This window comes from Carcharhinus amblyrhynchos, chromosome 34 (genome assembly GCF_965287045.1).
Source record: "Carcharhinus amblyrhynchos chromosome 34, sCarAmb.v2.hapA, whole genome shotgun sequence".
Taxonomy (NCBI): Eukaryota; Metazoa; Chordata; class Chondrichthyes; order Carcharhiniformes; family Carcharhinidae; genus Carcharhinus; species Carcharhinus amblyrhynchos.
The window spans coordinates 11,041,259-11,066,040 of record NC_137357.1 but is presented as its reverse complement, the minus strand read 5'-3'; the positions used below and the strand labels follow the sequence as shown (position 1 = coordinate 11,066,040).

Genomic DNA, 24,782 nt, shown 5'->3' with positions numbered 1-24,782 from the left:
ACGTTTTGTCGCGGTGGACGGAATCTGGCGGAAGTGTCTCGGGGAAAGTCGCCGTAAAAAACGGGAGAAAGTTAAAGAAAGGAAAAAAGGAGACGAAGCTTGTTCCCGTGTGACAGTCGGTTCAGGGTCCGAGACTGACGGCGAGTTAGAGACCTGGGCGCCGAAGGGTTGGTTCACTTCCCCGCTTTGGAAATGGATGGGCCCCCTGAGAGGACCGAGATGTACGACCAGGCGCTACTGGGCATCCTGCAGCATGTCGGCAAGATCGAGAACTTTCTGGAAGTTTTCTTCGGGTTTCTGTACAGGAAGACCGACTTCTTCCGCCTGATGGTACTGAGGGAGGACAAGCTGGGCTTCCCGCCCGGGGTGGCCGAGAAACTGGCCCTGAGGGTGAGTGCGGGGGGTGGGGACAAACTGCCTCAACACCGCTTTGTTCACCAGTCTTCTCCAGCCCACTGTCCCTGTGCCCTTCACACCAATGTCTCACCATCCCACATCCAATTCCATTCACTTATCACCACTGTGCTCACTGACCTGTGTTAACCCCGGATATGCAGACTCTCTTGACTCCCTTTTTGGCATCCGCCACCTTCAAACCCTCTGATGTTTAGGTGCTTCTCCGATTTGGCTTCTTATACCTACCTGATTATAATTGGTCCGCCATCATCTCTTGAGATCTAAAGCACTGGAATTCCCACCTGAATATCGCTGGCTCTCCTTTTAATTCCCCTTGTACTCTGTACTTAAAACTTGCCTTATCTGTGCTCCTATCTTTGGCTCAAATTGGGTTGAAATCACGCTTGTGAAGGACCTTGAGATGATTTACTGTGTTTGCGGTGTTAAAGAATCTGCTGTTGTTGTTGCTGTCTGGCCACTAATTGGCTGATGACAATCATATTGACCCTGACTGTCACTCGGCCAAGGCCAGCAAGCTCAGTGCGAACTGGGACACCTGAGACTTTATGGGAATTTGTGCTTCAGCCACTTGTCAAATGATTACAGCATAAGCACATAGACAGTCAAAATAATCAATTTATTTTAATATACAGGCATCCCAGGTGAGGGACACAAATGCACACAGCGTAGCATTGGAGTTGGCTATTGATTGTTCAAAATTTTACTAGGTTTGCTGTCAAGGGCCCCTTGTGAAGACTGGCCAGAGAAAAAGAAACTGCACAGGAGAAATGATGATCTGAAAACTGCACACGATGTGAATGGCCGATGGCCAGAAGTAATCTTGAAAACAGTGTGGTCAAAAATACAAATCTCCAGAGTAATACTAAGCCGCCTTTTATGTTTGCAACAGTGGGTTCCTCACAAGGGTCTGGCACCTTTTCCACCACTATATTATATAATTTTTTTTTTAATGTCTGGGCTGTTGTAACTTGGAAGAAGTATATCCATTGTTGGGTTGATTTGATGGGTGATGTCTGATGCATGTGGAGGCAGGTGAAGCATTCTGAAGATTGGAATGGATGATGTACATGAAGCTGCAAAGAATAAGCAGCCCTGGGAGGGAGGGGTTATTTATGGAGTCCCTCATCAAATTTACCATGACTGGGGAAATTGTTTCCACAAGGGATGGCAATAGAGGGATGATATGGATAAGACGTGAGATGGTTAAAATGCATATGTGTGGCAAAATTACTATTCAAATTATTTGATGCAATCTATTATCCTAAAGCTATACTTTGTGAAGATTCACGAGATTTGAATCAAAATGTTTTCAAAAAGCTGTTGGGTGAATTGAAAGGATATGTTAGATTTGATTCCATTGACAAAGATGATAACTGCTTCAACTCTTCAGAATTTCGACACAATCAAACTCTGGCATGCTTCTACACAACCTGAGACTTAAGGAAGGACCACCACAGAAATCTAGGATGAGAAGAAGGTGCAACGAGAGGAGGGATAAGGCCATGGAGGTATTTGAAAACAAGGATAAGATTTTTAAAATTGCGGTGGTGTTGCCGGATAGGAAGTCTATGAAATTGTCATACTCGTGCAACATGGGATGTTTTCTTAAGCTAACAGATGTAGCCCACATCCAGAGGTGATTGAATAGCCCAGGGTGGACCTTTCATTTTCCATGTTGCTTAATTTTGACCTGGAGTACATGCTGCATCAACAACACACTTTACTTTAGTAAAGAATGCTGAAGGGATTCATTTAATTCCAATTCATTCAGTTATAATATTGCTCTCATTTGATTTTATTATCATGCGTTGATATACAGTGGCAAGTATTGTTTCTTTCATGCTATTTAGACAAAGCATACCGTTCATTGAGAAGGAAAGAGAGAGTGCAGAATGTATTGTTACAGTCATAGGGTGTAGAAAAAAATCAACTTAATATAAATCGTGTATTTTCAGCAGTACTGCGGCACTAAAAGTACAAATGTGACTGCAAATGCTTTGTGGATCTCTGAGAGTTGCAAGAATTTCCCATCTCTGAATCGAGAAGGTTGTGTTGGTAGATTGCTATTTGCCAAGGATGCACTGCCAAGCCAACAAAATTTGACTTTTTTAGTTTGACTTGCTTGTCATCATGGCCCCTGAAAGCTAGTGAAGTAAATTTAATTTGCCATAATCAATGGTCTTGGATTTGCAAGATGAGGAAGGTCACTTTTTACTTTTAAACTGTGGTAGCTTCTCTCCCAACAAATCTACTGTATACTTAGGTGTTTTGAAAAAGCCTGTGTGCTAGTGCACTGTTATTAGCAAGGTTGTTTTCTTTTTTGAAACTCATGTCGGAACATTTGAATCCTAATATCAGATGTGCTTGATTTGAATTGCAGGGTAACTAATTAACCTGCTGAAGTGTATAAAAACTGGTGATTGTTTGGGGGAGTAAAGAGTTAAACAATTACCAGGGATCAGTGTTTTGTGAAGGATATGAATGAAACCATGAAGCGCTACAGTAAGATGACAGGATTCAAGATAATGTGACATCACAGAATAATAAATATGAAGTGCTTCATTGTAGCCATTGGTCATGAAAGGAACTATGTAAATACAAGACTTTGTTTTAAAAGGATTCCTTTTGACAACAGAGTCCCAGCAACTTAATTGTACTAGTGAGTGCCTGTTTCTGAACTCGAAGTCAACAAAAGTGCCCCCTTGTCCTGTTCTACTGTCTTTTAGTTGCCAGATCCTTGCCAGGGGAGACCCCTTGCTGTTGCCAATGGATTACATAATGAGGGAATTACCAGGTGTAGTGTCCTGATATTGAGATGCAAATTTATTGAAAGGGTGGAAGGCAGGGACGTTGGCAAAGGGATATCCCACAAGCATAAACTTTGTTCTGTGTCTATTGTGATATTTTGCATGCCTGTCACCATTGACGCCTGCTGCAAATAGGATGCAAAATCATGGCCATCCACTTCCTGTCTGGCAATATATCAACTTTGAAACACTCTCTGCCTTGTTTTCAAACACCTGAAAGGCTACATCCCTTACGTATTAGTAACTTCTTCCGTCCAGATATCCTCCGAAGGTATTTGCATTGCTCCGAATCTGATCTTTTGCATGTCCCTGATTTTCATCGCTCCGTCTGGTGACTGTGCTTTCAGCTGCCCGAGCTCCAAGATCTAGAATTGTCTTCGTGTACCCCTCTTCCTCTCTGCCTTAAGACCCTCTTTAAAATATACCTTGAATCATCTTTTCCGTTGGCTCTCATTTTAAAAAAAAACTCCTCAAAATACTGATCTCAATTCTGATGAAAGGTCATCCATGTTCTCCCCGTGTTTACGTGGGTTTCCTCTGGGTGCTCCGGTTTCTTCCCACAGTCCAAACAACGTGCAGTTTAGGTTCTTTGGCCGTGCTAAATTCTCCCTCTGTATTCCCGAACAGGCGCCAGAGTGTGGCGACTAGGGGATTTTTATAGTAACTTCATTGTAGTGTTAATGTAAGCCTGCTTGTGACACTAATAAACTTTAAACCTGAAATGTTAACTCTATTTCTCTCTCCACAGATATTGGCAGAACTGCTGAGTATTTGCAGCATTTATTGTTGTCATTTCTCGCATCCACAGAATTTTGCCTTTCTAATGTCTTCATATCAAATTTTATTAGATTGTACAACAGCTCCTGCGGATATTTTCCAAAGGTGATGTGCAAATTAAATTTCTTTTTGATTGATGAACAGTCCAGTCCAGTAAAATGGCACCCACAGGGCTCTGGATTTTGTGACCCTCAACTCGTTTTGGATTTGGTTTTCACTGCTTCAGTATTTGTTGTGGCTTCTGCAAGGGCAGCTTTCTTGTCAATGGCTTCAGCCAGTCCAGTTGCAACCAAGAATTCTTCAGCCATTTGACCTTTTTAATTGGGCATACATTGTTCCCAGGAATAGAAACGAGTGTAGGTCGTTCAGCTCCTCCAGCCTGCTTTGCCATTCAATGACATTGTGCCTGACCTGCACCTCAGTTCTAATCTCTCATCTTAGCACCTCTTATCATCTCATTACCTAACATAAAATGTTGTGATTACACCCTTGAAGCCAATGTTTTCATTATCATTTTGTTTTCAAGGCTTTCAAGAAGTTTGAACGTTATTCCATTCAAGATAATGAGAGACGGGTGAAAGAGCTGGAGAAGAAACTGAATGACAGGAAAATGGAAGAAGAAAAGCTGTGTGTCCCACTTCCTGGTCAGGAGGTGGAGATTGAGTCAGCAGCAGAGGAGCAACCGGAAGCAGAGGCAGCAGAGACGGTTGAACAAAACACAGTGAGCACAGAGAAAGATGAGCAAGCGATTCAGGCAGATTTACTGCAGCCTGCCACGACTGATAAACAGCTAGAGGGCACTGCTGCTGCACCAGTTGTGAAACAGGAGCACTTTGAGCTTTCCAAGTATGTGTATCTGTTTGTTCTATAGATAAAATAGAGAATAAGAATCAATATCCACCTGTGTGGTAGTTCTGATGATGTGACTAATCGCTGTATAGTCTTTTTCAGAAGAGTTGAGGGTTGTTGTCTCTGCTTCTCTGTTTGCAGTTGGGTTCCACCTCACTGCGCCAAGCAAATGTAGCAGATTCTCTGCTGCATTGCAGATATTACTTGTCGTAGGGTTTGACTCAGTGTTTGACTGCTCCTTTTACAGCATTTATACTTGAGTGAATCTGTGTCCCTGACGTGGTAGCTTGAGTGACTCTGAAAGGAATAGGACAGTAGCTTTTTAAAATCAGGTCAATTGGATCCACTTTGGAATTAATAATGAGGAGTAGCACTATAATGATGGAAAGGATATTTTCTGGATTGGTACCAGGAATGAGAGACTTGAGAATTAATATTTTTCATTTTCAAATACAAAAGGTTAATAAGAGATGTAATAGAGGTGTTGAAAGTGACTGAACGGGTCCTGATACAGAGGGTCACATTGTTAGAAGTACAGAGTAAAGCCAGAATACCTGATGACTACTTTTTTAGGGTATTTAGTAAGGAAGAGTAATCTGATAAAATGTTGCAGATAGTAGAGACAATACAAAGTAAAAATTGAGAAGGATGAAGTGTTGGAATGTCTAACTATGTCAGTGGATAAGTGACTTGTTCTGGATGGCTTGTGTCCCATGACATTGGAAGAAGTGCAGGTGGAGATAGTGGAAGGGTTTACCACAATCTTGCTATCTTCCTCAACCCAGGGGACTGGATAGTGCAGTCGTGTCAGGCTGGAGCTATTATAATTCATATCTTTTTCAAATGATCTCTTACTGCCTTGCCACTCATCCCCAGAGTCCTCATTTACATCAAGGGTTCGGGAAATGGAAATGGGAGCACTTAAATGGAAATGGGAGGAGGAAAGGGGAGGAATTAAGGAATTCTTATTTAAAGGTCAAACAAAAAGGTTTCAGTTTTCTTCACAGACAGGAAATGAAATCCCAACACAATAAAACCCTCTTGCACGGGTTAGATAATTGTGCCCTGAATGACTTAGAGTTTTGAATGTCTGAATATTAGTTGGAAAGTCAAAAAACAAACAATACATGATTGAAACAGGAAAAAACAATTAATATAACATTAACGTTTTATTGCATCACATCTAACTACACATAGTAACTGTTATAAATCATCCAATTCAGAGGAATGTTTTGAGTGTTTATGAAATTTCTCGCCAATAAGATACAAATAATAAATTAAGTTTCTTGAGAAAGATTGTGTTTATTCATGAGCCCCACTCCTGGAAAGAAGCGTACATAAGAAATAGGAGTAGGCCGTGTAGCCCCTTGAGCCTGCCCCGTCATTCAATAAGATCATGGCTGATCTGAAGTGGATCAGTTCTACTTAACCACCTGCTCCCCAGAGCCCTTAATTCCCTTATTAATCAGAAATCTATCTATCTATCCCTGACATATTCAATGAGGTAGCCTCCACCAGCCACTTCAGTGGGCAGAGAATTCCAGAGATTTACTACCCTCTGAGAGAAGAAGTTCCTCCTCAACTCTGTTCTAAACTGACCCCCTCCTCCTTATTTTGAGGCTGTGCCCCCGAGTTCTGGTTTCCATTCTAAGTGGAAAGAATCCTTCTACCTCGACCCTATCTAGCCCCTTCATTATGTTATGTCTCTATAAGATCACCCCTCAGCCTTCTAAACTCCAACGAGTGCAGGCCCAATCTACTCAATCTCTCCTCATAAGCTAAACCCCTCATCTCTGGTGTCAACCTGGTGAACCTTCTCTGTATTCCCTCCAAAGCCAGTATATCCTTTCGCAAAAAACGGGGACCAAATTTGTACACAGTACTCCGGTTGTGGCCTCACCAGTGCTTTGTACAGTTGCAGCAAGACTTCCCTACTTTTATATTTTATCCCCCTCGCCATAAAGGCCAACATTCCATTCGCCTTCTTGATCACCTGCTGCACCTGCAGACTGAGTTTTTGCGATTCATGCAGAAGGACCCCCAGGTCCCTCTGCACAGTAGCATGTTATAATTTTTCACCATTTCAATAATATTCCATTTTACTAATATTTCTTCCACAGTGGATAACCTCACATTTGCCAACGTTATACTCCATCTGCCAGATCCTTGCCCACTCACTCAGCCTATCCAAATCTCTCTGCAGACTTTCCGCGTCCTCCATGCAACTCATCTTCGTGTCATCAGCAAACTTTGTTACCCAACACTCAGTTCCCTCCTCCAGATTGTCTGTGTATATGGTAAACAGTTGAGGCCCCAGCACCGATTCCTGTGGCATGCCACTTGTCACCAACTGCCAACCAGAAAAGCATCCATTGATTCCAACTCTCTACTTCCTCTTAGCTAACTAATCCTCAGTCCACGCTAACACTTTACCCCCAACTCCGTGTGCCCTAATCTTATACTGCAAACTTTTGTGAGGCACCTTATCAAAAGCCTTCTGGAAATCGAAAAACACCACATCCACCGGTTCCCCTCTGTCAACCGCATTAGTCACATCTTCATTAAAAAATCCAGTAAATTCATCAAACTCGACTTTCCCTTCATGAATCCATGCTGCATCTGCTTGATCGAACCGTTCTTTTCCAGCTGTCCTGCTATTTCTTCTTTAACGATGGATTCCAGCATATTCCCTACTACGGATGTTAAGCTAACTGGCCTGTTGTTACCCGCCTTTTCTCTACTTCCTTTTTTGAACAATGGTGTAGCTTTTTTTCAAATCAGCCGGCACTTCCCCAGAGTCCAGTGAATTTTGATAAATAACTACTAACGTGTCTGCTATTGCTTCTGCCATTTCTTTCAGTACCCAATCTCATGCATTTTGAACCAGATTCCACCTTGTTCAAATAAATTAGCTTGTAAGAGGTGTGACCAGTTAGAATTCATTGCCAAACTTTGTGATAACTGAATAGGCCAAGACTTTGTCTCGAACACCACAAAACCATTTGATTCCATATGGGCCCGGGGACTTGTCCACCTTCAGTCCCATTAGTCTACCAAGCTCTACCTCTTTAGTAACAGTAATTGTATTAAGGACCTCACCTCCTACCAACCTGCAATCGTTAATATTCGGTAAGCTATTTGTGTCCCCCACCGTGAAGACCAACACAAAAAACTTATTTAAAGTCTCAGCCATTTCCTCGTTTCCCATGATTGAATCCCCCCCTCTTGTCCTCCAAGGGTCCAACATTCATTCTAGCCACTCTCTTCCTTTTTATATATTTGTAAAGACCTCTACTATCATTTTTTATATTTTGAGCTAGTTTAGTTTCATAATCTGTCTTTCCTTTGTTTATCGCTTTCTTAGACGTTCTTTGTTGTTTTTTTAAAGACTTCCCAATCTTCTCATTCCCCAGTATTTTTGGCCACTCTGTACATTTTGGTTTCTAACATAATACTCTCCTTTATTTTCTTCGTTATCCACGGCTGGTTATCCCTTTTTTTACAGTCCTTCTTTATCACCGGAATATGTTTTTGCTGAGTACTGAAAAAATCTCCTTAAAAATTCTCCACTGTTCCTCAGCTGTGCCACCAACCAGTCTGCGCTCCCGGTCTACATTAGCCAATTCCGCTCTCATCCTATCATATTCCTGTCTGTTCAAGCAGAAGACACTGGTTTGGGACCCTACTTTCTCACCCTCCATCTGTATCAGATATTCAACCATACTGTGATCACTCATCCCAAGAGGATCCCTCACAAGAAGATCCTTAATTCTACCTGTCTTGTTACACAGTACCAGATCTAAGGTAACTCGCTCCCTCGTAGGTTCTGTTACATGCTGTTCAAGCAAACTATCCCGACAGCGTTCTAAGAACTCTTCCTCAAGCCCACCGCGTTCGACTTGAGTCAACCAATCAACATGCAGGTTAAAATCCCCCATGATTATTGTCATTCCGTTTTTGCACATATCCATTATTTGCTTGTTTATAGCCCTCCCCGCCTTAAAGTTATAATTTGGGGGCCCTATTGACCACGCCCACCAGTGACTTTCTCCCCTTGCTATTCCTTATCTCCACCCACAACGATTCTACATTTTGCTCCTTAGAGCCTATATTGTCTCTCACTACTGCCCTGATATTATCCTTTATTAACAGAGCTACCTCACCTTCTTTTTCTTCCTGTCTATCCTTCCTAAATGTCTTATACCCCGGATATTCAGTTCCCAGTCCCAGTCACCCTGCAACCACGTTTCTGTAATGGCTACAAGATCATACTCTTTTGTGCTGATTTGTGACATCAACTCATTCACTTTGTTTCGAATGCTTTGTGCATTCAGGTAAAGTGTCTTTATGCCAGCCTTTATCTGGACCTGATTTGTTGAAACGCTACCAACCTTTCCCGAGCCCTCTACTCCTTTAACTAGTTGAATGTCCTGAACATAAACCTGCACTGATACCCTCTCCTTGACCTTTGAGTTTGTAATTCCTTCCCCCCACCACCACACACACACATACACATGTACATTGTATCACGGTGGTATTAAGTTTAAGGTATCTGTTGCTTTCTTCTGCCCCATCCAAGCTGGGCACACCACTGGTGCATGTGTTATATTGGAGCCCTTGAGAGATGTTAAGGTCCCTTGACTGGGACAAGAATGGGCTATATGACTTTTTTTTTAGCACACTGCTGGAGTATTGCAGTAAGTTAGCAAAGTGTTTTGACATTTCTTGGATTTGAGTCCTGCCCAACTGATCAGTTGAAATTGCCCTTAGCTGGATGTCAGGATGATCCATGAAAGGTGTTTGGGTAGTGCTACACAGCATTTGGTTGGTGTGTATCCATGTCACAAAATTATTTCCAGTTTGGCCTAATCTTGGGAATCAAGCTTTAAGAAAATAGAGTTGTATTACTCATGCAGTAGACTTCATATATATGGTGCCACTGCTGTTTTATGAAGAATGCTTGTTGACTTGGGAATGAGTCACAGCTGTCAGTTTTATCACACTTTTGCAGTTTTAGGACTGATACGTTACCCATGATTAGTTGTTTGTTGGTTTGTTTTGCAGAAAATGTGAAGAAAACTCTGATAGCTACAATGGGGCTGTGAGGGACAACTACACTTGGTCCCAGGATTACACTGATCTGGAAGTTAAGGTGCCAGTGTCCAAGACAATTGTGAAAGGAAGACAGGTAATACCCAATCTCATGCATTTTGAACCAGATTCCACCTTGTTCAAATAAATTAGCCTGTCAGGGGTGTGACCAGTTTAGAATTCATTGCGAAACTTTGTGATGACTGAATAGGCCAAGACTTTGTCTAGAACACCACAAAGCCATTTGATTCCTGGTCTACACTGAACTTGGCTGTGACAGCACTTGGGGTGCATAAGAATACTTTTTGCTGCGGAACAACGTCAGTAACATCTGTTGGGAAGCATGTGTACACTTTGGTTGTAAACATATTCCAATTCTGGCGGAATAAATCGCTTGATCAGCCTTTGGGCGGACACAAGAATAGTCTCCTGGTTGCGGTGTAGATAATCTACCAGTGCCAGAGAAACTAAACTCAGCAGAGATTGATGCCTTCAGACGAAGTAGGTGGAAAATTGTGAAGTCAGACTAGAACAGATCAGGTGCTGAAGTCTAAAACCTGGTAACATCATAATGATCTAAAACTGTTTCCGAATGACCTGAAAAAAAAAGATTGGGTTGAGGCAAATTGAGGAAAAAGGTCACAAGATGTTGCTGCTTGCATACCCAGAACTCGAGTACAGGGAGCATAGAGGCAGTGTTCCACTTCAGTAAATGTGGGTGTTTTGTCAGCGATAGTGTATATTTTCAACCGTTGAGTGGCTGAAACCCTGGTCCAGGCAGTATCTACTGAAAACATGATGGTTTTTGACAAACCAATTTATTGGGATTAGACGGTATTTCTTTCTGATGGAGCCTTTGTAGTTTCGTGGTTCAGCATTGAGAGTTAGTTGAATTAGATGGAGTTAGACGGCTAGCTAACAACCTGTAATTGTTGTGGTGTAAGAAGGTGACTGCTTAACAAGTACTTAAACTGTGATTTAAATTAATCCTTCTAGAAAGAGCCTTATGCTTAAGAATTTTTTTGCTCCTGTTTTGATTTGAGATGATGCTGATTTGTGAATTTAATGTAAGATGTGTTCCAGCAGCCATGACAAATAAAGGTGATTTAAATTTTTGGTCTTGCTCGTTCATGAAGTAATAGCCTTTAGAAAGTTGGGTACGTCAAAATTTCATGCAATACCAGCTTGGACCATACAGCTAAGAAAATAGGATTTGTGCCACATCAGTGCCAGACAATATTCATTCTCACTAAGAGAGAATCTAACCATCTCACTATGACATTCAATGACAATGTAGTTGACTCTTAATTGCTCCCTAAAATGGTGAAGCAATTGGGGATGCAACAAATTCTGTCCTTAGCATGTATCCCAAAGGATTTTTAAAAAATTGCTATCACCCAATGGTGATGCTGATACTTATCGTTGACCAAAGACTTGATGTGAATTTACTTAGCACTTACCAGCCCATGTCCCAATGTTGCTGACTAACCGTTTCGGTGTCTGAGAAGTTGTGAATGGCACTGAACACTGCAATCACCAGCCGTTCTGACCTTGTGTTGGAGAGGAGGCTTTTGGTGAAGATGACTGGGCCAATAGCACTTGTGCTGAGCAACTAATGCAGTAAAGTCCAGAACAAAGGATAAAGCAGCCCATGTCATTGGCATCCCACCAAAGTACAGGGGCAGCAGTGTGTACTTTGTACCAAATGCACTGCAGAAGCTTTTCAAGACCCCTTCAACTGTACTTTCTAAACCTGGGATCTGTACCACCGAGAAGCAGGACAGAGTAAGGTGATGCATGGGAGTAGCACCTACAAGTTCTCTTCCAAGACAGATAGAATCCTGACTTAGAACTGTGTCATGGCTCCTTCACTGTTGTTGACCAAAAAGTTGGAACTTGTTTTCTAAAAGCATTGGAAGTGCAAATATACCAAACGTGCTGCAACCATTTAACAAGGCACGAAAATTACGAAGAGGTGTGCAAGAAATGCTGATGTTGCCAGTGATGCTTGATGCTCAAACATGGCTGAAGATGCACCGTTGAAGGTCCTGCCTTTACAGTGGGACTCAGTTTTGATAGTTCAGATGGATGTTCACAATCCCTTGGCAAGTTTTGGGGAAAAAAAGAGGGAGTTCTCTTCTCTTTTCAAAATGGTGTTGTCTTTTTCACTCCAAAATCTATTGCTACACACCAGTCCCATTACAGGATGGGCAAAAGGCTTGTTCTGGGCCGTGAATACAGGACCAAAGGAGCTATTTGCTGCAGTGAGTCTGTGCTTGCTGTTTCAAAGCACAATTCGGTTTGGTCCATTCTTGTCCATTTTTCTGCAATTTTCTTCCTCCTTCAAATATTTATTCAGTTCTCTTTTGAAGGCTTTTTGTAAACCAATTTCTGTCTACCAATGAGGCAGTGCACTCCAAATCCTAACTGCTCATTGCTTAACATTGTTTTGTCACCTGACTGATTTTAATTTTTATAAAATTGGACTTTGTTCCAGTGTGCTTGAAGGATCAGCACTTTATTTTTTTCCACTGTCTGACTTTCATGCTCTCTGATCTAGAGAAGTATGCGAGTAACAGATTGGGACCCTGGCATAGGCTGGGAATTATCAGAACTCTGATAATTTCAGACAAATATGAAATTGTATTAATGTATTTCAGGACCATCTAAACTTTTTGATTAAAGTAAAATGCAATTGAGAAATGGAATTTGTGTATAAAAATGAAATCATTTGATTTTATTTGTTGTGTTTGCACACAGGTTTCTGTAGATATACAAAGCAACTATCTCCGTGTGGCTGTGTTTCAAGATGGGAGTGAGCAAGTCATAGTAGATGGAAAACTGACGCATAAAATCAACACCGAAAACTCCATGTGGAGCTTAGAACCAGGGTGCTGCATCTTGGTAAGACTGCTAACGTGTGAAATGTACAACACAGACACAGGCAATTTGCTCCAAGAGATTCACAGTACACACAAACTCATGGCATGTCAACAGGCCATTAGAACAAGGAGATGTTGCACTGCAGTTGGTCTGGGTATGAATTCCACGCATGTGTATTTTCCGGTGTCGATGGTAGTCATGATTTGGAGATGCTGGCATTGGACTGGGGAAACACAATAAAAAGTCTCACAGTGCCAGGTGAAAGTCCAACAGGTTTATTTGGTAGCTTTTTTTTGGTAGTTTATTTGGCTTTTGCTACCAAATAAACCTGATGGACTTCAACGTGGTCTTGTGGGACTTCTTACTGTGTGTATTTTCCATTATGTTAATGTTAATGATTAGAAGTATTGACACAGGCTAACTATGTTCCAATTGCTAACAAGGATGGACTGATGAATTTCTGTTTCACAAACTGGAAATCAAGCCAATGACTTCCTGTCTTTGTGGATCACCCGTATTGACTGTTTCTGTGTACCGAATGGAGCAACAAAACAAGTTTATATTAGTGTGTCATCAATTTCTTCTGTTTACAATGCCTTTTGGCATTTTGGAAGCACACAAATAGGCCTTTGTTTGTGTCGGTGATCGTGGTGAGGTACTGGACAGATGAGGTGAATTGAATCTCTGTTTGGCTGTAGTTTGAAGTGGGCAAGAGGGTATAACTCTGGGAATAATTCTGATTTTCTCGTTCACACTGAGGAATTCATTGTTGGTCTCCATTTTTAAAAATTTGTTTGATCTTGGGTGATTTGCATCACTGACATCCATTTGTTGCCCATCCCTAATTGCCCTTCAGAAAGTGGCGGTGAGCTCCTTTCTGAACCGCTGCACTTCCTGTTGTGTAGGTACATCAATGACGCTGTTAGGAAATTCATCCCATGATTTTGATCCAGTATTGCTGAAGGCATAGCAATCTAGTTCAAGTCAGGACTGGTGAGAGATGTTTTTGGACAGGAACATGGGTAGTTTTCTACATTGTCGGGTCGATATCTGCACATTAGCTGTACTGGAACAGTTTGACTCGGAGTGTGGCTATTTTTTTTCTCTGTTGAGACCTTGAATTCTGATGGCAGCCTTGTTGAATGACCGTCTGTTGATGAAGAAAGGCTGAACTAAATGCACAGTTCGTACTGCACCATCCCCGTTTAATTATTTTTAAAATGACAATTATTTCAACTTTTGTTTTTGTAAAATTTTCAAAATGCGAAGAAAAAATTCCCATCCGGAATCACCTTGTTGCAGAATATTGTTCTTTACTCAGGTGGTAAAGTAGCAGGAGTGAGGTTTGTCTGCACAGGAAATGTTCTGAGCTGACTCTGTACGCTACTGGTCAAGATCTGTGCAGGACAGATTTTGAGTGCCATTCATTAATAACTCGGGTTCAGTATATGATGTGGACATTCAAAGATGGGTTTGCATTTTCATAACCCTCAGGATAATTTTCCAATTATGGACCAGCACTGAGGCTTCCAAGCATAGGGATGTGGCAGGAGATAAAATGTAAAACTATTTTGCCTCACTTGGTAGACGAGTGCCAATGCATCAAAAGAGGCGCATGGAGCAAAACTTAATCTTGTGTTAAATGCTGTGTTGATGCACAGAGTGGTTTCCAAGTAGCCTTTGGAGTTTGGAAAAGTTGGATTCAAACCCAACTTAATGATGTGAAGCTCAAGTCTTCCACGAATTGCTTCAGTGTTTCCACTTTATTTCCAATCCCATGCACTAACTTGCTCCAAGAAGATTGGAGAACGTAACTTGCACTCACCTCTCTGGTTGGTTGATGAATTTTATTCTTTTGCACACTTGTGATTTATTCTGAGTTTCTGTAGAAAATAAGTTGCTCATTTTCTGCTTTGATTTGTTTTTACTCATTATCCTTATTGTAATCGGGAAGCCCAACTGGAAAGCAAAATTCAAAGTAAAACTACCACTGTGCTGTACACTTAGTAGGTCCTGCCTGGACCACGGTTCAGTTGGCCCAGTCCTTAGCCTGGCAGGTTACTCACTGGCTGTTACCAGGGGAACTCATACTCAATGAGTGCCATTGCAAGATCAGTCACTGGATCTTGTGCAGGTTATCACACTTGAGATAAATTGCATTAAATTTAGTCACAAAAATAAGTTTTAAAATGCAAGGCCCAATTAAACAATTACGTACCACAATTTTTCAAAAATCTTGGCTGACAGCAAGTATCTTCAGAAAGACTGGGCAGAGAAGTTGAGTGAAGAGAGTTATTCCTGGGACTCTTTTTCAGGCTGAGACTGACTGGCCTTTCCCATTGAAACCATACAGTTCAGAAGGAGGCCATTTAACCCATCAAGTCCGCACCATTCCCACAACAATCCCACCTCGACTCTTTCCATGTAACCCTACATATATACCCCACTAACCCTTCTTACCGATGCATTCCAGGACACCAAGGTGCAAATTAGCATGGCCAGTGCACCTAACCTGCACATCTTTGGACTGTGAGACGAAATCCACGCAGTCACAAGGAGACCGTGAACAGTCACCCGAGTCTGGAAGTAAACTTAGCTCCCTGGCGTTGTGAGGTGGCAGTGCTAACTGTGACACCATGCCTGTCTATTTTTTTAAAATCTCGATAATGTAAACCTTTGGAATCACTTGAGTCTTAAATGTTGGCTTTTGTCATGCTAAACCTTGTGTATGACATTTATTTATTCCATGGAATTTTATCACATTCCCTCGCAGACAAAAATAACTTGTTGATTAACAGGAGACCACTACTTGAACAATTTGCTGTATTCACTTTCTTAATATTTTAAGACTGTGGGAGAGAAAATATTGACCCAAGAAAATCCTTGTCAGTGTCCAACCTGAGTTTAATTACGTTTTCTGCAGACAGTTTCCTAAGTTTGTCAATCCTACCATTCTTGCAAATGTGGATGAGAAAAGGGGGCCTGAGGCCAACAATGCCCATTTTGTGGATTTCTCAGCTATGCAAGCTCTTTATCTACACATTCTAAGCTGTTGTTACTTCTTCCTAAATGGACAAGGTGTACACACTTAATGTTTGAAGTATGTTTTGAGCTGTATCTTTCTCCTTGTTTTAACAAAGCATCCGTTTGCATGTGAATGTTGAATTCTGAGAGTTACAATGTTTTTTTTTATTTAATGAACAATTAAATACACTCCAAGTATAAGATGCTATCCAATGTAAAATTTATTTGAAAGCTGCTCTACTTGTTTGTCCCATGCAAGTGTATCATTCCATCCATATTAGAGGTGTGCTCCTGGGTACCTTTTTAACTGTTCAGTTATATGAGGGAAATTTAATATTTTAAAATATTTGTTTTGTTAACAGATTAACTTGAATAAAAATGGAGAATACTGGTGGAATGCAATTCTAGAAGGTGAAGAGACTATAGACATCGACAAGATAAACAAAGAACGGTCGATGGCAACAGTGGACGAGGAGGAGCATGCAGTGTTGGACAGATTAACCTTCGATTATCACCAGAAAATGCAGGGCAAACCACAGAGTCATGAAACGGTAAGAAAATGATCAGGAATGGGAAGACAGTTGGTAATCCTTGAGCGTAAGAACATAAGAAATAGGAGCAGGAGTAGGCCATCTAGCCCTTCGAGCCTGCCCCGCCATTCAATAAGATCATGGCTGATCTGAAGTGGCTCAGTTCCACTTTCCCGCTTTGTCCCCATAACCCTTAATTTCCTTGCCTACCAAAAACCTATCTACCCGTGACTTAAATATATTTAGCGAGGTAGCCTCCACCACTTCAATGGGCAGAGAATTCCAGAGATTCACCACCTTTTGAGTGAAGAAGTCCCCCCACCATCTTGAGGCTGTGCCCTCTCGTCCTGCTGTCCTTTCTAAGCGGGAAGAATCTCTCTACCTCTACCGTACCCACCTCCTTCATTATCTTACACGTCTCTCTAAGATCCCCCCTCATCCTTCTAAACTCCAATGAGTACAAACCCAGTCTATTCAGCCTCTCTTCATAGTTCAACCCCCTCATCTCCGGTATCAGCCTAGTGAACCTCGTCTGCACTCCTTCCAAGGCCAAAATATCCTTGCGCAAGTGCGGCAACCAAAACTGCACACAGTACTCCAGTTGTGGCCTCACCAGTGCCCTGTACAGTTGCAGCAAGACCTCCCTGCTTTTATATCCTATTCCCCTCGCTACAAAGGCCAGCATCCCATTTGCCTTCCTGATCACCTGCTGCACCTGCAGACTGGGTTTTTGCAACTCATGCACAAGGACCCCCAGGTCCCTTTGCACCGTAGCATGCTGCAGCTTTTAGCTCTTTAAATAGTAATCCCTCCTACTATTATTCCTGCCAAAGTGGATAACCTCACACTTGCTAACATTGTACTCCATCTGTCAGGTCCTCACCTATCTATTTTTATATTCCCTATCAATTTTTGTTATCATTCCTGTCCATAACCCTTCTACCTTGTTTGTCAAAGTCTGTAATGGAAAAATCCATAGTAACATAGTAACGTTTCTGTTATGGTTTGCTGCAGAACAAGTGGAATTGCTCTGGTTTTGCAGAGAAAGTCTTTGACTCCTTTTTCTCTCAGTAATTGCAACTTTTCATGCCCAAAATAAGTATTTAAGTAACTAGATTATGAATTTCATTGTATATTTTAAAGCCTTTGTGATAATTTTCCTTTTGAAGGTGGCACGTGGGCTTTTAATTTTTGCTTTGAACTGTGACATTTCGATCTGAGGACAGGTCTGCCAACTTCTGTGTGCATCCATAACACTTGAGCAAGTGAAATGATGGAATGATTTTGGTTTGGTCTGTGACAAAATCTACATGCTTTAGCAAATTAAAAAAGTTAGGTGACTACTTGAAATAATCGATGAACATTCTCGCATTCTAATTTGCCAAACATGGAGCGTTCTTTCTTGGACCAAAGTTGGTATTCCTGCTGGGTGTAGTTCCTCAGCAAGGATCAAGTGGGAAAGCCTATTTTGATGTCCCTTTGCTAGCCCCTTCCTAATTTGGGATGAGCAGAGACTGACTGAAATGGACTTCTCTCTCGTGGATTCTGTTGCCCAAGAACACTACTATCCCAACTGGGGACTTCCAGTTCAATAACCTGTACCCATCTCTAATCCTCCATCGCTGTAGGACTGGATGATGAACATTTTGATGCAGAGAGCAGTTGTGACCATCGTGCAGGGGCCGAGATTGTGACTCTGAAACACAGAGCACTAGAGAAGTTCCAGCAGCAGTATTTACGCCTCATATTCTAGATTCCATGGAAAGGCGATTGAACAAATGCTCGTGTGTTTGTTGAAGTCAGGTCCATAGAATGTGTCTGCATGACTGAAAATCATCTCCCATCTGGTCTTGTTCTCATTGCCAAATGGCCAGTGTTCCAAAGGAGAACAAAAAAGTATTAACGTTATTTATTGAGAGGACCTTGCTCCGAATTGCTCAGAATGATGACAATGTATCCATTAAGTTGTGTCACACGTAAGAGTTTCAGTCTCTTGATGAAGCAGACAGATGGCAGAGAATGGATGGGAAGGAAGCAATCCTGCACTCTGGGTCACTATCTCATGGGATGTCCTACTGCATGTGCCCAAAGAAGTCACCTGAAGATCTTTGCAAGAACTCGTGACCCTAAAGAAATGTTATCCTTGAATCAAGGGACAGCTAAACAATTGGTATTTATGGTGCCTTTCATGCACATGATGAATAATGAAACCATGCGGCACTGTGGTTAGTACTGCTGCGTCACAGCACCAAGGACCTGGGTTCAATTCCAGCATTAGGTGTCTATGTGGAGTCTGCATGTTCTCCCCATGTCTGCATGGGTTTCTTTGGGTGCTTTGGTTTTCTCCCCCAGTGCAAAGATGTGCAGGTTCAATGGATTGGCTGTACTAAATTACCCCTTTAGTCTCCCAAGATGTCTCGAGTAGATGGGTTAGCCATGTGGCAAACAAGAGTAGGGTGGGTTTAGAGCCGAGGTAAGGTGCTCTGTTGTGAGTTATTGTAGACTCAATAACTAGATGGGCTCAACTGCACAATAGGGATTCTATTCTGTTCACTCCATCAAAACTTTGTGGGCTCCCACAAAGACTAAGAAATGCAGGAGTGAATTTTCCTCCCACTATCTCATTAGGAGGAGGCATGTCGTTTGATCATTATTCATTTTCTTGCCAGATAGAAAATCTATTGAAGCAGAGAACTAGTTTGTAAGAAAGTTCATTGAAAACTGGGCTGAGAGTGATTTGTGTCTTTACCACACAGGATATTCTGAAGGAGACCTTCCTTCAAACTGAGCCATTCAAAGCTTTCGGTCATTGTCCGAATCGGTGTCAGTTTGTTTCTCATCACTCTCCTATGAAATTACTCTGGACTGTTTACTCCCATTTGCGTGTGCACATTATGACGAATTCTCATGTCATTCTGCTTCATTTGGCTATTTTTTTTTCTCATCAAAATGTTGTGGGTTTAAACCTCCCTGAAAAGTTCTGGCTGACTTTAAATTAAAGGAAATTATTGCAGATGCTGGAAATAAAACTCAAATACTCAGCAAGTTTGACAGCTTCTGTGGAGACTTAGACTCTGATTTTACCGGCATGGCTGCCCGAGGCTCGTAAAATCACGCCTGAGGCCAACGGGGAGTGCCATTCTGTGAGCCTTGCCCAATCTTATTTAGGGGTGGCTGTGCTGGTAAAATCAAGGCCTTAATGTTTCAGATCAAGGACCAGAGTTGCTGGAGTTGGCATTCCTTAACCCCTGAAAGGAAGAAAAAGTTGTGGGATGAAATGAAACAACAGAGCATGGCAGCTTTGAGATGAGATTGAGTTGGTGCCTCAGGAGAGAGATTGAGAATGTACATATGGCAGTGCGTGTCAATCCTGATGTAGCCAGAACAACAATTCATAGAATGTTGATTATCTTTGAGACACCTGAAATCATGGGTAGAATCCAAACACAAAGTATGGAATTTCAGTTAGAATTCACTTGGAATAAATTGGTGCTGGAGACAGTTGCTGAGGAAGAAGAAAGTGAGTTTTGATGGCCACTACGGCCGGGTTTCTCCAATCTCATTTGCGCCAGCACTGTTACCAGCGAGAATGGAGAAGTTAATACTCAGCCAAAACTCCATTCACTGTTGTGGAAATTGTGAATCCCAGCCATGGGTGAGGTTGGAGAATTCTCGCCCATTGTCAAACACAATGAGGGAAATGGAAAGCAATGAAGGGATAAGAAGCAAATGGGAATCCAGCTGGAGGGCAGAGATTGTGACTCTAATTTGCATAGTCGTTTCAGAGAGAGGAGAAGCAAAATACTGTAGATGCTGCAAAGTTGAAATCAAAACAAAAAGCTGAAAATACTCAGCAGATCTGGCAGCATCTGCAGAGAGAGGAAGGTCCTTTACCTGCAATGTGAATTATTGTTTCAAGCAAATAACGTTGTCAGATGTCAGACCTGCCGAGTATTTGGCTGATATTGCAGAACTGAGGGAATGCTGCAAGGTCAGTAACATTGTGCTCGGCCCATTTTCTTTTTTTGATGCATCAGATATATGTTACATTTTGTATAAGACGATTTAAAGATGAGTGAAGTATTCTCAGTATCTTGACCAGCACCGCTGATGTGTCAAGGAAACTCCCAAACCTGGCTGTGAAGAAACCGCAGACTTTTGGTGGAGGCTGTTTATTGCAGAGCTCAATTCTCAACTCGAACATATTCATACCTGAGAGCATTGGCTGACTTCTTGTGTAAACATTTGAATATAATTACCTAATCAATGCCCAACACCCTTTAGCCTATTACCTTAAACAATTCAGCATTTAACATCCATCAACAGAATCTATCAGACACAAACATAATGAACTGAGATAAACCTGTTGTTTGTGGTCATTTTATCTGGATCAAAGCCATTACTGTGAGTGACTACTTTACACAAGTTAATGTCTTAAAAAATAATCCGTGGAGTACGGGAAAAGTTTTGACAGCTGATGAGGCTTTCCTTTGTCACCCAACATTTCAGATTTTTGCTATGCTTGCAGAGTTTTGATTAAGAGCCTTGTTTCTGCTGTGTGTACCATTACCCAAAATTGTGGGATGACACTTTGGGCAAACATGGATACTACTTGAGGTCATTTGGGCAAAATGGTCTGCCTTTGTACCGTGGACTTGCATCTTTCAGCCACTTTACATGTTCTGTTTGTTTCTTCAATTTCTCCCAATTATGTGACTGGTATTGTTAATTAACAAAGGTTTTGCTGCACAAGAAGTAGCCAGAATCCTTCAGAGAACAAGAGTGTTACTCCCACATGCAAATTATGGTATTGGCAAAACACTTAAATGTGGATAAATGTTCTGCAGGAGACATGTTTTAATTCCATCTAAATATAGATTTGTGCTGATGGCTGAATGAAATGGCAGCCAAGGCATTTCGATCATTAGAGGCTATTTTAAGGAACGCTGATGTGACTTTTTTTGAAACATCAGCAAGACAAAACAAATTTGGTTTCTTTCCTTCTGTATCAACAAAGTGCGTCAAAGATTTTTTTTCCCATATTACTTGCCTTTTCCCTCCAATCATCGAATCCCGACATTGCAGATGGTCCATTGAGCCTGCACTTACCCTCTGACAAGTATTTTATCCAAACCCTATCCTTGTAACCCATGTATTTACCCCATTAATCCCCCCAATCTATACATCTTGGGACACTAAGTGGCAATTTAGCATAGCCAATCCACTTCATCTGCTCATCTTTGGACTGTGGGAGGAAACCGGAGCATCTGGAGGAAACCCATGCAAACACAGGGAAAACATGCAAACTTTGTACAGTCACCTGAGGATGGAATGAAACCGTTAGTCTGGCACACCCTGACCAAGCTGCTCTTGATTTCAGAAGTAACTTATACACATAACAGATGGTGACTAAAGTAGGTATACATGGTGGGTAAAGATCTGAAAAGGAATGGGCAAAGCACTAATACTTCAGGGAGTGAAGGACCTTACATTGCTTAAGCAGATTCTCTGCTTAACTAAGTGGCAAAGCCTGTGTGTTATGACATTGTTTATGGTATGTTAAGCCTAGTGTTTGAGGGGTGTAGAGTGCAGTTCTATGCAGATCTTGAATGTTTTGCATTTCAAGGTCAGATGCTCTACAGAATAAATGAAGTTACAACTTCTTGTTACAATAATAAAATTTTATTCAAACTTCAAAACTCCTCACTGTGAACTTCATTTTTACCACACTACCTGAAATTGAGGCCTCTCGTAATGAGATTACTAATTTAGCAACAGATGATGCTATCAGTTTGGATGGTTTCACATTGCGAACTTTCAACCACCAAGAGCTGGTTTGATACTGACTCATAATCTGGACCCTGATAGAAAGAGAAGCGTTGGCTTAATTTGTCCTGAAGCTGTTGTTGGACCCTCCTGGTTGAAAAGATCATTTTCCAACTGACTTCTATTTCTCCCAACTCTTGTGATCTCTGGCTTTTCATTTGGCTGCTTAAATGTAACTGTATGGATAGTGGTTTCATCTTGCAGTTTTTAAGTTGCATCTGTGAGTTTGCAACTAAGCAGGAACTTGTGCATGTGGTATATGTTGTTACAAACTGGGACAAATGACACATTTTCTCTACTTTTTTCAAACCATTTGTTATTTGTTGATGGTTTCCAGAAAGTGCACGAGATGTTGAAGAAGGGTTGGGACGCTGAAGGTTCACCATTTAAAGGGCAGACGTTTGACCCATCTCTGTTTAACATTTCTCCTGGAGCAGTGCAGTTCTGATTCCTCCTGCCACAGAAGGCACACACCTGAGCCCGAACGCCACCGAAGATGAGCATAAATCATGGATTGTACTCTTGTTGAGTAATGAGAGACTTTCTCTGAGCTTCAGAACGAAGTCATTGCGAAGTATTGGTTGCCAAGTCTCTGTATTTATTTTGATTCATTTTTATTTCTGTTAATCGTTGCACATTTTGAATTTTTCTGAGACTTGATTTGTTATCTCGTTATTTTCAGCAATTTCTCCAAGTTTGTGATTTGAGTGCTTTCTGATGAGCAGTGAAAATAGTGTTTGATACTGTCCTTATCCTTTGCCTGAAAGAACTGATATTTATATGCGACTCATGGTTTTGAACTTAAACAATAAAAACATTTGTGGGTGAACACTACAGCTATCTAGTCTTTCTTCATGTTATCTGAGAGAGTTGGAAGTGACAGAAATTGAGCATTTTTGTATAGGCTTGGTGGTGGTCTATTTAATTTACTTGCGTTACATGACGCATCTGCAATTAAGGCCATTACCCAGCCTAACTGGAAAGAGACTGTTACAAAGATTTGATCAGTTGTCTGTGAGCCAGTTTGTTCGAGGCAGGAAGCAGCCTCATAGAAGAATGCTGTGATTTTGTTTCTGTGTATGATCAGCAGCTGATTTTTTAAACTTAACCTGAAAATGTTAAAAACCAACATACTTAAAAAAACTACTGAATTATTTTAAACCATTCTTAAGAATATGTCAGTTTGGAATGGATCATGCATTGTATCAGGTTTAATTCAAGTTTGGTCAAATTATTGTATTGAATAATGGAGCAGGCTGAGTTGTCTGCCCCTATTTCTGTTCTACAGTTGGAAAGTACAAAATAGTATAATGATTTACACGAAAGTCATTCATTATAGACGTTGCTTTAACCTTTATAAGGGGGTGTTCCCAATATCGATCTATCTCTCTCATATACACTTGTTCACTATTCCTTCAATTCTCTTGAGGTAAAATGCAAAGGACATCTGGACTTGCAATGCTTTAGTGTTTTTTAAAAACAGAAGTAAGCTTGGTTGGAAGCAGAGAATCCATCCAAAAAAATGGAATTTTCAAAAAGTTTTCAACTTCTTCTCTGAAACTTGTAATCAGAATGTTCATTTTGTTTCAGGATCAGTGAGAATACCCTGGACACTGTGATAAGGTAAGACTTCAAAGTTTAACTAGAATTAAGAGGAGCCAAATTAACTAAACTTTGAGGAGTAGAAAGGACACAAACAGTTGTACCACCTCTTTGGTGTTATATGTCAACATGATAAAGGAGGGTGATATGTTGTGCAGTAAACCAAGCGCCAGAAGTTCCTGAAAAGCTTCTTGATAAGATTGTACTTATCGCATGCCTGATGATAGAATGGTTTTTCTTCCTCAGATTGAAACTGAGATACTGCCAGAAATGTACACAAGAAATAATCAAGACCGAGTTGAATTGGCTGGACAGACCATTGCCCAGTAGCATTCTTGAAGGCATCCATGTGTGGTGAAGCTATGTATGAGATAGACCCTTGTTTTAGATCCACACCAAACGCTTTGTCATGAGGCCCTGTTGTAGAGCTTCGACTTTTAAATTGACTCTGGAAGTAGTTGTGATGTTCTCCATGTGTGAGTGACCTGACATCATCCAATTCAATTTGGTGTCTTAATTCTGTTGAAAGCTTCTCAAACAGCAAAAATCAAACTCATTCAATTTGTAAGTGTATTTTGCTCATCAAATCTGAAGGCAATGTGCCACCTTCGAGTTGCACAGGTGATAAGAGATCACTTTGGACCTGACTCAACTCGCATTTTCTCATATGTGAACTCTTAAATTTCAGTTAAGGCTAACTGACGTAATGCTATTGCTTCTTGATGGTTGCACCTGAGATTAGTGGGCGATGATTAGTAACCTTGGCTCTTCTTTCCTTTCGCCCTTCTCTGTACAGGTATTTTTGAGGCTGGGTATAGCACTGTCTTCCTCCTTGACTGAGATTAAGTAAGTTCGCATTGACTGCAAGTTAAAACTTTTGAATTGAATTGCTTGCAAGTTTTGCCAACCAAGCACTGAAAGATTCGATTTGAGAGTTGCAGGTTCAGTTTTCTGTTGATAAAATAGGATACATATA

The 24,782-nt window shown here is 41.2% G+C and overlaps 1 protein-coding gene across 1 annotated transcript; it reads left to right on the top strand.

The window, feature by feature from the left end:
- On the top strand, positions 1–23,038 carry nudcd3 (NudC domain containing 3). Its single transcript, XM_080216951.1, has 6 exons — positions 1–390; positions 4,528–4,847; positions 9,915–10,038; positions 12,702–12,845; positions 16,211–16,399; positions 22,542–23,038. Exons 1-6 carry the CDS (start codon positions 193–195, stop codon positions 22,650–22,652), a joined length of 1,086 nt encoding a protein of 361 aa, XP_080073077.1. The 5' UTR covers positions 1–192; the 3' UTR covers positions 22,653–23,038.
- Positions 23,039–24,782: the final 1,744 nt, after the last annotated feature.

What these genes read in the sequence shown, in the direction of transcription:
- nudcd3 (XM_080216951.1), top strand. Translation starts at nt 193, where the DNA reads ATGGATGGGCCCCCTGAGAGGACCGAGATGTACGACCAGGCGCTACTG. An exon ending in GAGCACTTTGAGCTTTCCAA is followed by an intron (nt 4,848 to 9,914) that starts GTATGTGTATCT and finishes TTTGTTTTGCAG; the next exon opens with AAAATGTGAAGAAAACTCTG. An exon ending in CAATTGTGAAAGGAAGACAG is followed by an intron (nt 10,039 to 12,701) that starts GTAATACCCAAT and finishes GTTTGCACACAG; the next exon opens with GTTTCTGTAGATATACAAAG.